This window comes from Durio zibethinus, chromosome 11 (assembly GCF_047325235.1).
Source record: "Durio zibethinus cultivar Kanyao isolate XHJ-2024 chromosome 11, ASM4732523v1, whole genome shotgun sequence".
Classification (NCBI taxonomy): domain Eukaryota; kingdom Viridiplantae; phylum Streptophyta; class Magnoliopsida; order Malvales; family Malvaceae; genus Durio; species Durio zibethinus.
Genome location: NC_143172.1, coordinates 15,651,918 through 15,664,774, shown reverse-complemented (window position 1 = coordinate 15,664,774; position 12,857 = coordinate 15,651,918). Strand labels below are relative to the sequence as shown.

At 33.2% G+C, this 12,857-nt stretch overlaps 1 protein-coding gene across 6 annotated transcripts; it reads right to left on the bottom strand.

Annotated features, from left to right (window-relative positions):
* Positions 1 to 607: 607 nt before the first annotated feature.
* Positions 608 to 11,775, bottom strand: LOC111289347 (synaptotagmin-5-like). 6 transcript variants are annotated; one of them, XM_089768084.1, is made up of 14 exons: positions 11,255 to 11,775; positions 10,227 to 10,301; positions 10,031 to 10,138; positions 8,611 to 8,643; positions 8,405 to 8,494; positions 6,798 to 6,923; positions 5,946 to 6,089; positions 5,147 to 5,563; positions 4,560 to 4,706; positions 3,715 to 3,933; positions 3,343 to 3,615; positions 2,747 to 2,881; positions 2,043 to 2,345; positions 608 to 1,444 (listed from the first exon to the last, which is right to left on the bottom strand). In XM_089768084.1, the coding sequence occupies exons 1-14, from the start codon at positions 11,444 to 11,446 to the stop codon at positions 1,223 to 1,225; spliced, it is 2,484 nt and encodes an 827-aa protein (XP_089624210.1). In that variant the 5' UTR covers positions 11,447 to 11,775; the 3' UTR covers positions 608 to 1,222. The 6 variants fall into 6 exon arrangements, with proteins under 6 accessions (XP_089624210.1, XP_022736055.2, XP_022736056.2 ...); XM_022880320.2 differs by having other exon boundaries at positions 3,715 to 3,936; positions 4,572 to 4,706; XM_022880321.2 differs by having other exon boundaries at positions 4,572 to 4,706.
* Between the last annotated feature and the right edge of the window lie 1,082 nt (positions 11,776 to 12,857).

The following is a 12,857-nucleotide window of genomic DNA, read 5'->3' as shown; positions in this document are numbered from 1 at the left end:
AAAAAAAAAAACCTTTCAAATACTATAAAGAAAAGTATTATCAAACACTGGAGTCCAAATTTTTCTTTATTTCCTTTAATAATGTCTAATTGATCTTATTTTATGGTATCATGGAAGCAAATGTAAAATTTCAAGTAAATCTCTAAAGTATTTTCTAATTAAAAATCTCTATAGTATTCAATATCAACTTATTTAATAGATGATGCTGTAACCTCTAACCTCTTTTATTTCACATATTTGGATGTAAGCATTATTCACTGTGATTAAAATTTCCCATTAGTTATGGATTATGTATTGCTTATTAGTGCATATTGCTTTTGCCTTAAAAAAAAAATGCCCTTTCTACTTTTTTGGTTTGAGGTATCAGGTATTAAATTATGATTATTGGAATTTATGACTTGCAGCCTAAATTAATCAAATTTATTTAAGACTTCAACCCGGCTACCATTTGCATATTTGAACCACTTGAAGAGGCATTAGCCATTTGCGATGGTTGCATAACCACAGAGTTCACCTACAAATTTCAGCTCAAACATGCATTCCACAAACGTACAACTTTGGTGAATTCAATATTTGCAGCATAGATGCTTGTTAGACTGCCAATATCGTAAGTAACAATACATACCTTAATTGAAACAATTATATAATAATATGCTTCAGTCCCAATGGTAAGTTGCTCAATGAAAAAGCAGCATCCATCACTGTTTTAGAAGGAAACTTATAGGTCGAAAATTACTTGAAACCTTGCGAGTGCATCTACAAGCTAGGAAATGTTTAAAAAAAAAAAAAAAAGGAGAGCACTAAGACAGTCTTAACATCTAAACACAAAGATCAAGATCCAATGTTCTTGCGATTGAGATTCTTCTTTCTTCATAAGCATCACAGAGGTGAAAAATCACCCACCATTACATCTTCTAATGACTTGGTTAGCTGTCCATCATGTAGCATGCTTGCTAAACAGGAAGATAGATCCACATTGCTTAGCAACAGATATTCAAAAGTAGGGCAAGTACTATGAAGCTTGATGCCTATTCTTCATTTGCTGCCAAAAAATAGATTATGCACCCATATACAACTACACAGAAGGGAGCTGGAATGTTCTATGATGATTATTAGGTAAGTGTGGTATACATGATCTTACCTATAAGGTTTTCTGTCTAAGCAAAACTTTATTGGTAGAAAAATAATCTTAACGTGTAAATTCAGAAAGTAAAGATTTGCCTCAACTTCGAGAAAGTCTTCTGGTTAGAGAAGGTGATGAGTTCATAATTTCCTCACCAAGCTCCTTTATCTTGTTGAGTAGAAGCATCTGCTCAGTTTCAAGCTGTACCATGTATTCTTCTTGCATATCTTGAAGAGTTTCTAGTTCACTCAATGGAGTTGAGATTCCTTCAAGGTTGCTATCCTCAATTAAAGATTGAAGTTTGATCATCATTTGCTTCATCTGTACAAACACATATCAAACAAAATATGTCAGAGTTTGACACTGTTCGATCTTATCACAAGCATAGTTCAGCAGTGATTAATGATGAACAAAAAAAAAATGCCTTAATAACTGAGGAATAAATTTCATCTCTCCTTTTTCATTCTTACATTCTATTTTTTTGGTACTTGAGATGTCTGGGATTTAATTGATCCCTGATCACTATAGTCCAACACTCTACAAACAGACCACACGACTGTTGGCCATTCTTACATTCTATATTAACAAGCAATATAGAAAAAAGAAAACTAGGAGAATCCAACATTGATAATCCAATTTGAACATATAAAAATTAGTTTATAGTTTATAGTGGTAATATTTCCAAGTCCAAACAGCTTAGTAAAACCCAGTGAAAATCGGCCTTTACATACTTTGTTGACAGAAATATAAACAACTTGAGGTTGAACTTGCCAGATCATAATTCATTTTATAAAAAAAAGTGCAGTTTCTAATACTTCCACCATATTTTATTAGTCATGTAATTTTTGAAAAGGAATTTAATCATAGTGCATAGAATAATAAAGGGCCATGTAAATAAACACCAACAACATGTTTTCACCTGGCTTGATATATGACGAGCTTTTGTTAAAGATGGTTCAGGGTCCAGACTAGGTCTCTTCTCTAGTTCTGGAACTTTTCTCGTAACTTGAACATGAATCTCTCCCCTTTTGACCCCTTGAAGCGGTATCCACTTGTCAGACATCTCATTTGGTGGCAGTCTCTGATATTCTACAACACAATCCCCTATGCTAGATGTTGGTAGCAAGGCATTGTGGTCTTTCACATGCAACTCTAAAGGACTACCATCATCAGGGAATTCCAAAGTTTGATGCCAGCGAGGATTCAATGTTTTGTACATAACCTGAAGGAAAATCCATGGAACAGGTAAAAACAATTGAAGCATGCAGGATACAACAGAAAAAATTGAAAGGTAATAGAAGAGTTCTATAATCTAAGTAATTCATTTGCAGAATATGGATAATATATAATATACAACAATAAACATGCCAATTGCTACTGAAAACACTTTTTATTTAATAGAAGTTTTAGAAGGGAAAAGATACAGCCTGTTTTGATGAAGGATGGAAGTGAGGAGGTGAGAAAGATCATGTAGTTATTATTAATCACAAAAAGGGAATACAATTCAAAAGAAACAAAGGAAAAAGTAAAATTAAAAATATAATAAACATGTATCATTCAAGTACTCTTTTTATCAGAGCAAAAGTGCAATGCAACTGTTTCAAAATCATGTTGTCTCAAAACCTTCGTTCGTCTCTTCAAGTTTCCATACTGCACCCTCACATATGGATCACTTGTCCCCCTTAGATCAGCGGCTACTAAGTCTCTTGCTTCAACAAGCACAAGTTCAATCCAACCATTGCCAGGATATGCAGAACCCTTGAAGAAAAAAGAAAAGAGGAACACATATTAGCATAGGCACACTTGATATAGAAGACAATCAACTAGTAAGAATAGAAATTGTAAGTTTGCTTCTCAATCGAGTTACACTACATCAGACATGCCAAACAGGTGAGTTTAAAGTGCTACCCAGCTCTCACTTATGCACAAAACCACGTTCATCAAACACATGTATGCATGTATTCATAGTTTTCTTTCTGTAAGTCAGACAATTAAACCTAAATCTCAAACATTATTTATAGTTTTTTGTTTTAATTATTTTTCCCCATAAGTTTCTTACGGCCAGAGCTATTCAAACTACCCTGTTTCCATGTTCCTTTCTGTAAGTTCTGCAAATTTTTATGCAATTAGAAAAGGAACATGTGAACTAGAAACGCTACTATTGTTTTTCTCTAGTAGAAAGATTACAAGAATTGGTCTTTCACTTAATAAGTAGTTACCCTTGATCCTTCACAGCCATCGATGCTAACTGCTTCTATCTGGATCCTTAGTTCTCCGGAATTCACTTTCTCAAGAGGGACCCACACATCCCTCACTGAACCTTCTATCAGTCCCTCAAGACTTATACGTGCACAACCAATGCCGTCATCTCCAAAGACCTCTTCAGTGTAGCATTTTATCTTCAGGTATTCACCACCTCCTATTTCATCAAACTCAAACTTCTGATTCCAAATTGGATTAAAAGAATGTGCTGTCTTTGTTTTCTGGAGAACCTGAAAAGAAGGTACATGGCAAAGATCAGGGATAACTAATTCTACTATGTCTATGTGTAATATCACACTTGCAACCTCAACAGCAACATTAAGAGCTACCTTTCCATACTGCAACTTAACATATGGGTTACACTTTCCAGATTTGTCTTTTGTAATAAGATCCTTCCCTTCCACAACAGTTACATTAATTTTCCTTCCAGTTCTTGAAAGGAAATTTGACGAACCATTCAGCGATGGTTGTGAACTGACAACGAAGTTGTTGAAGCTAAGAGAACCATCAGAAAATTGCCATTCTTTTACCACAAACCTCACTGCCAACTGCTAAATGTATATGGACAAGAGAACAGTAGTCAGCAAATATGCATTTCATTATTTTACTTCTCTACTAAAGAAATTCACATACACATACCTCAAACATCAACTATTTATAGTATTCATTCAAAATTGAAACCAAGAACAAACCCTTGGTTGGCAAGCCGCATCATTAGTGTGGAAAAGCAAACTAAATCCCAACTGAAACGGAAAACTAATTTATTCAACTATTACTATTTGGTAATGAAAAATAAAAACAAAAGATTTACCAAAGATTCAGGAGATATATTTCATATGCAACAATTTCGTCATCCTTGTTAAATTTATCAGTAGCAAATCTTAGTTGGTCAGCCAGAGGTATAGAGATTTATGGCTGATTTATTCACAAAGATGCCAATTATAGTAGGATTTGAGTCCTCAACCAGCAAGGTTTTCAAAGCAACAGGCAATCATTTCCTGGACCCAAAATGCATCCAAGATATCTCCATTAGACAATTAACTTATGACATAAGCAAACATCTCTTAAATAGAACATAACTCATCATCATAATATTTCTTCTTACGAATCCCATCCCTTTCTTTCATTTACAATAATTATGTCTATCGAGGAAAAGTAAGAAGCAGAAAAGTACATCACACTGTACCTCCCCTGCATTGACCCCTTCAAATGGAAGAACCATTTCGACTTCTTTGCCACAAAATTCAGAATGCCTGGCTATTACACCAGACTCTGGTCCTATTGCCCAAAAGGTGGTCGAATCATCTGTAACATACTTCATCTGCTCAAGGAACAGCGAAAAAGGAAATCAACTTGCCAGTGCCACAAAAGATTATGATCATAAAAAAGGTCTTGAAAATTAAAAGGTTGTCAGATGAATATATTAATGTTCTTCTGGCAAATTCATCAGTTGCTTTTCAAAAGTTGGAAGCTTGAAAACAGGAAAACCAGCCATAAGCATAATAGAAAATTACAGGTTACTTATCAAATCTAGACCTCCTATTAAAATTGAATTATGCGACTAAGCTACTTGTTAACATATCAAAGCAAAAGAAGTATCTGACATCTGTAACATTGAGAAAATTTTATTCCCGAGAGCTGTCCCAAGGTCCAATATATGTTGCATGCATTTCACTTGCACCATACAGAAACCACCTAAAGTCATAGATCAACCTTTGCCTTTGGAAGTTTTGGTAAAATTAGCATCAATTCTGACATTACCTTAATCTCACAACTTGCTAGATAGTCATACTTCACACTGCCAGGAGTACGCTCATACAGGTGGAATCGAACAGTTCCAGTATTATCATGTAAAACCATGTTAAATGTTGAATCCCATTGAGGGCTGGAGCCTGGCCTCACATCTGTTCTTCTGGTTAATGCTCCTAACTCAACTTCAACAAATGTCTGTAGATCTTGATCTTCACAGTACTCTTGTAAACCATCTACAGCAAAACTTGGTTGCCTTCTTGATAGGCTTCCTCTCAAGCTACTCCTAGAAAGTTTACTTGCAGAAATGACTGTCACATAAATAATACCACCAACAGCCTTCTTCCTTAAATCTACAGCTGGTAATGAGAAACATTGACGGCGAGGTTCAACCATTGTCTTAGCTAAGGTGTCACTCAAAAGTTTAACCTGCATCAAGAAAAATGAAAGTAAAAATTAGCCCACTACTGGAAAGTAAGAGCTAAATTATTGGAATGATCTGATGGTCTTGAAACAATATATTCGAAGGATTTATGACTCATAGTGAGCATAAGTCTGAGAAAAATGTTAGGACTAGCAATTTGAAATGGAAGCATTATTTGTACAGATGAGGAAGTGAAAATATTCAAAATAGAACTAACTGATTATTCTAAAACATATCAGAAGAAACTAATTTTTTCCTCTTTTAGGTTTATAACATCTAGTTTTGAAGCATCAATGTCGTTTTTTTTATTATAGAAATTGTAGCTCTCTAAGTTAATCCTCTCTTGCAAAAATAAAAAACAATGAGAGAGAAATCAAAGAAACATACCAACCAAGAAGAAACACCAGGCAGCTCTGTTGCAGGTAGTGATTGGCTTCCCCCACTGCCAAAGGCAACTGTTAACCTTACTTCAGGAGTAGATAAAAACGAGTATAAAATTGCTTTCCCATCCAGAATAGGCATCAAGAGAAGCTGCAGAAAGTAATTAAGTTAAGATATCAGTAGATCAAAATCTAGGCATGTGGAGGGTCAATACCATTTAAAACTCATGAATAGTAGATCTATTCAACTTTAAAATAAGGGTAGTGAATTGGATGACAGCTTTTTGATGTATGAAGCAACAGTAAAGGAAACTAAAAAAATGAGTAAAAGAACATACTATTTTTGAATGAATAAAATGATTTTTTTTTTGGCACTCTTATTACTTATGTGTGGTTTCCTTCATCTTTTATCATCAAAATTTAATTGCCATTACTTAAGATGCATATTTCAAAGCTCTAAAGACATAACAATGATTTGATTACAAACATGTAAAGCTTTAGTAGAATTGACCATACATAATAGAAGTCACCTCCCATTCTGTAACTTGGACAACGAATAAAAGGAAATCAAACAGTAAGTCCAATCACTTGTCATAAACAAGACAGTCAAAACAAACACGGAATAAGGAAAATCAGTTAAAAATGAACATAGTTAATTAATAAAGCAGAAGCCTTCATAAAAAATTTTAAAAAAAAAATCCTTAATTTTGCATATTAGAAGACTTTTAAAATTAGAACCACAAATCAATCCATCAAATAGATCAACTTTTAATATAAGATTTCATTGTCCTATAAAAGGGCCAAAAAATAAATAAATAAAAAAAAAGAAGGGATGCCAAGAGGAAGTTGTTCCACGTACATCACCCTTGATGTGAAGGCTATTTATAACAATCTTTGCAGTTCCAAAAAATGGTTTGGCCACCTTGGCAAGCAACATGATGCTGATGTCTGTTGTGTCCCAGTCAAAACCCAAGCGCATAACTCGCTGTCAAAAAGAAGAAGAGATTCTTTCTGAGGATTATATATATTTGACTGCTCAGACGGCAGAATATACACCATTAGAGAAAGACCAAACTACTACAAGAAAGCAATACTATCAAGTATAAAACAAGATCTAGTATCAAACTGAGTTGGTACAGATTACCAAATACTGCAGTAAAATATTTCCTTGTCCCACTCTAAAAGCATAGATAAACCAGGTGTAAATTGTTTCTTTTCTTTGGAAGACCATTTGACACCCTTTACAATTTTCTTTATGTTAGTCATGACCCATAGTTGAATTAGTAATCCTTATTACCTAGTTGGAGCAACTCCTATCAGTTATCTTCACAGAAGAACAGATTGGTGATTCCAGCAATCAAAAGGAAAGGGCTCACAGCCTCCTTCCATCAGTGAAGAACAATTATAGGTAACCTACGTCACTAGAACATAAGATAAACCTTTGGTACTCTATACCATCATATAGCTAGAATCATTTATATAGGTGGAAGTCAGAAAACAAAAATATTTGATTAACCTGAGGTAAGAAAAAAGCACCTTAAAGTTTTACTAGTGGTTGGTATAAAAGAAAACCACATTGTCATATTCTTAACCTCAAATTAACTATTTAGAAACAAATCCCACTTCTTTAACATCAACTGACTATCTATGATTAAATCTCTCTTTCTTATTCTTGCCTTGACATCTATCTAACGTAACCAAACTGCACAGCACATCTCGCCTTCATAATTCAAACAATACAAAGTCAGTTGGTCTTTTTCTCTCCCATTTACTCACATTTTTCTTTCTTTTTTCTCTCATTCACTCCACTTTAATTGTACTTTCAAAACATTTTTCTTGTTGTCTTTTAGATTATAAGCGGCACTGTTGTTCCCTGTAAAAGTAGCTTCATCTACCTACCTCAGACATCTCATTTTACTTGTATCTTTATACTTCTTTTTTGTTTCTCCAGTTTAGAGTTCCCTCCCCACTCAGTTTAATGTGATGGTATTATCTTTTCCTGTCCTTTCTTCTTAGGCTTGTTTTCTCTCACTTTCTTTCCCACCTCAAAAAATATTTTAGAAAACAAAAGTGAACAAAAAAAACAGAGTGATGGCTGATAATTCATCCAGCTGTTTCTCGTTTGATTCAGATAAAATACAAGTCTAAAACCAGATGACGCAAACAGCAAAGTGTTTCTTTAAAAACATCATTGACTGATTCTTTAATTCACAACATAACTACTGTAAATTAAGCACTGAAATACTAGAAACATGATTAACTTTACAGAGAATGGAAACAGTGATGACAAATATCAACCTGATAGAACAATTAATTGCTCAACATTAGCTATTGAAAAACAGAGCCAAGCCTCTGTATTTTCATATCAACCTCCCTTTATTTCTTCATAGTAATGAACAATAAAAGAAAATGAACTTGGACGACAAGTTATTATTAAATTTGTAAAGGTGAAACCAGAATCCAAACCTGATCACCAGAAGTTGACCAGCGAGTCCCATGAAGACCCAAGCAAGGTGGAGTTGGACCTAGTGAAAACTCCAACAATTCTAATTTTTCCTACATGAAGAATAGTCTCCTTGGTTAACAAGTGCATACAATTAACATCAATCAAAAGACTCAAACTGTTAGCTAGAACATTTTTCCAGAAAAAAGGAATGAAAATTATCACTTACAATAAGCCGTGATTTGCGATGTTTCAAGCGTTTCTGCATGGAAGAAAAATCACTTAGTAATTTAATGAAGAAATAAGATGTTAAAGAATGTCTGCACATATTTCTCTTTGGTTTAAGAAATAATTACGGCTATTGTTACCTCAGAGAAGCACAACTGACTATTTCTTCAAATATAATATGCATTAATTGGTTTTAGATTTAAGTTTGAGGTTTCTTGGGGCCTTACATTCCACCTGGACCTCTTTATGTATTACAAAGTGGTTTTTGGTTGGATTCTTAATATATACCATGTGATATGCTAGACACTAATGTTTGGTATAGATAGAAACATCATGATAGTTTTTCAATAATTCCACAAGGATTAGGGGACCTCACTTTATTAAAACAACATTCATTTCTACTACAGTAAGTTGGTGTAATAGACTCCATGAATGTTTCTTTGTTTACATCTACATGATTCATACCCAAAAAAAATGGTAACAAAAAGGAACGCAATTCATTTCAGCATTACTGTTTTAATAAAATCAATGGTGGCAATGAATACATCATTGTCCCACAAGAATGTTAATGGTCCTTTAAAGGCCCAAGAACCACCTCATATTATAATAGTTTTAGGTGAAAGGGCTACTATGACGATGGCTCTGGCATAGTCGCATGTAGCACCCTCTTATTAGAGCAAGATGGGATGGGACAGAAATTCTTGTCTTGCCTATTGTCATGCTCCCTTCCAACTGGAGAGAGGTAACAGAGGGTAGAAAGAACACTAGAAGAACATTCAATTTGTCTATTAATGGAACCACTGACAGCTGAGATTTGGATGCAAATTTAAGCATTTCCAAGTTCATATAAACATACATATTTTTTTTTATAGGTGAAGGTGTCTTCGGAGCAGGCCATCCAATGTCCAATATGTTAATCTAGAAGAAATTCTGGTTCAAAGATCTCAAAAGTTTTTAATAAGATATACATACTTAAAACAGGAACTGTGATGAGACTAAATTCATTAACAGATTGAAATCAAATTCACCAAAATTCAGTTAGAGTGTAGTCTGCTGAAGAAGTTTCTAAATTTTCACCACATGCTAATATAAGTGCCATTATCTTCTTCTGCTGCTTCTTGTTGTTTTTCTTTTTTTTTTTTTTTTTCTTAGGAGAAATAGGAAGGAAGGAGAAGGAGAAGAAGAAGGTGGGATTTGATCATAGGCCCTCACAACAATTGCCAAAAACTTTAGCAAGTAAATTAGTTAACAACATCCAGCCTTGTAACCTAGAGAAGACTGACAACAAGGATCATTACCATTTGAAAGAATCAATCAAAATTTTTTTCAATATACACAAAATTGACAAACAAAATATGGAGAAACAAATTCAAGGCAGAATCATACACTGAAAACCAATGAAAATAATACACAATTCTCACCTCAACAATGGATTGAAACCTTAATGAAAGCTTTGGATTCATGAAGTTGGACCATATCTCCATTAAAAGCTTGTTTAGCCACTCACAGTGCTCCAATGGTGTTATTGGCTGTTTAAAAGAGCCAAGTGATTGAACAGGATTAACCTGATATAACATGCATTTGTAAGCAGTAGAAAAATAAGGAAAGAGTAGGTACCGATGTACTTAGTATAACTCGCTTCCACTTTTTATTCAAATCTTCAACAACCATTCGATGATGATAATTACCATACTGCAATTAAAGAGAAATACCTTATGTCACCGTCAATATTGATTGCTATAACACACTCAGTTGATGGGGGGAGGGGAAGATTGTGAATTCCTACATATTAAGGTATTTCTTTTTTTTTTCAAATTTTTATATATTAGAAAATACTTTTCAAATGTAAAATCTAGTTATTAGTATCAAGTCAAGTCCAAAGTGACGAAAAGAAAAATGTAACAAGAATGTGCCACAATCACAATTAAAGAGCTTAGATTTTGACTTTAGAGTAACTCATTAGAGAAAACCAGGCAATTTATAGCATTACCTAGGAATCCAATTTTTGAAACAACAGATCTTCGCTGGAAAAAATATATATATATATATTGATGAAAAGAGAAAGATTGGCACCTATCCTGATGAAGAGGGCAAACAGCAATTGGACTTACATAGTTGTCCTAAATCTTTTAATGCTACCTTCATAGCTGAATGAATCTCCAAACACCTATTAGCTCCTGACCTATTAAGAGGATTAGGACTAAGCCTAGCTATCTCAATATCCAACTAAAAGAAGGACAGGCTTAAAGTAAGCAAAAATATTGGACATGGTAAAGAACAGCAGTGATAAGACCCGTGTGGTGTATCAAGTGCCAGAATAAATGAATTTCTCATTATGTAAGTAACTATATCTCTTGCAAAATATAATCTTGTCACACCATGTTCCTTCCAGCTAGAACCATTGACTGGCGATTTAAAAACAAATCAAAACAAATTGCAAATATGTAGACAGTGTAATTATTTTTAGAACGCTGAAAATAGAAATCCCAGCAGGCCATATGAAGGTGGGGAAGAGAAGTTTGACTAGGCGGGACTAGAGGAGGAAGGAAGACGAGAAAACTTAAAATCTAATAGCATCACCGTGTCAACTAATTCTATGCATATTTTATCAAAAAAAAAAAAATAGCAATGAGAGAAGAACTTGCCTGAATAGTTGCCCAAACGGCAAGAACAAGAGGAACCCAATTGGATAAAGAGAAAAACCATTTCTCTATAGCCCACAAGATCAAAATCAAAGGGATCAACAAAGGGAGATAAGGTTTCTCCACTATGATATTGTTGAAAAAGTCCACAACTTCATCAACATTTATCAAACCTCTCTTTTTTCTTCCACCCATTTCAGCTAACACCAACAAGATTAACAAGCTTCAATCTTTCCCCTCCGGCAAAAACTTTTACTTCCCTTTTAACTCAGAAAATCCATACTTTTCAACATTTTCCCACAACATGAACCAAACTTTGAAAATTTCCCCATAAAACCAATCAAAATTCTAAGGACCAAAAAGACAAAAAAATGGTTATGAGAAGAATATTCCCTTCATATGGAAAGTTTTACAAAGGAGGAAGCTAAAGAAACAAATCCAAGGAGACCTACTTTGGGTTTTCATTTTGCTGTGTAATAAAAGAGTTAAGAGGAAGAAGGAGACGAAAAGTCTGAAGTCAGTCTAAAAGGAAGAAAATTGTACTGAATAAAATATATAATAATTAATTATCGTTGAGAACAAGGAAAGGACCATTTCATTACCGTAAACATTATCTTTTTGTTAGTATTTAAAATCAATGGATGGTATTTGTTTGGTGGGACCTACCAAATGATTTTGATGAAAATAGTCCGTTAGATCATCTGAAAATGAATGTTTTAGGCTGTAGTAACATTTTTTTTTATGTTGAATGTTTTTTCGTTGACTCTAAATTGAAATAGAAAAAGTATTTTCTAATTTTCTTTTTTTAAAAAAACATACAAATAGAAAAGTTAGACGACGAGAAACGGTTAGACGATTTATTTGATCATCAACTACCTGGAAATCGAGTGGACTTCAAGAAAATGACTGGGTCACGTCTTTCTACAAATCCTACGAGAAATTAGCTGTTTGTCATTTTGATCATTTAATTATATTATTTTTTATGATTTGATATTTATAAAAAATTTATAATTTAATATTATAATTTGTTACGACATATATTTTTATTGATCGTCATTTTATTTTATATTATAATAATAATATAATACAGTTGAAGAAAACAAAATTAAAATATTAAATTATGAATTTTTTATTAATAATTTTTTTTATATATCAAGAAAGTAAAATTTTAATATAAACAAAAATAAAAGAAAACTTGATTCAAAATTAAACTTTTAATATCTTTTTAAATATTTTAATCATTAAATTAAAGATTTGGGGATGAATTTTTTTATAAATATTAAACCATAAAAAAAAAAAAAGGTAGTTAAGAGACTCATATATACGTTAACCCTTAATGTGCAGTGGATGAGTAATATTTAAAAACCTGTGTGCAGTAGAATCGCCCTGACGATTTTTTCTGAAAAAGATGATTTTAAAGTGACCTGATAATAAACGCATAAATTAAGAAGAAATGTTGTTGAATTAAGAAGTATCTGACCCCACACGGAGCAATAAAATGAAATTTTATTGGTTTTTTGTTGCATTGTCTGAATTTATTATAATCTAAAACTTTATATAGGTAATTTGTCTCAAAAGATTGGACTTCAACTTTTTATATTCTATT

What these genes read in the sequence shown, in the direction of transcription:
- LOC111289347 (XM_089768084.1), bottom strand. Translation starts at nt 11,446, where the DNA reads ATGGGTGGAAGAAAAAAGAGAGGTTTGATAAATGTTGATGAAGTTGTG. An exon ending in ATCGCAAATCACGGCTTATT is followed by an intron (nt 8,495 to 8,610) that starts GTAAGTGATAAT and finishes TTCTTCATGTAG; the next exon opens with GAAAAATTAGAATTGTTGGA. An exon ending in GGTCAACTTCTGGTGATCAG is followed by an intron (nt 6,924 to 8,404) that starts GTTTGGATTCTG and finishes TCTTTTTGACAG; the next exon opens with CGAGTTATGCGCTTGGGTTT.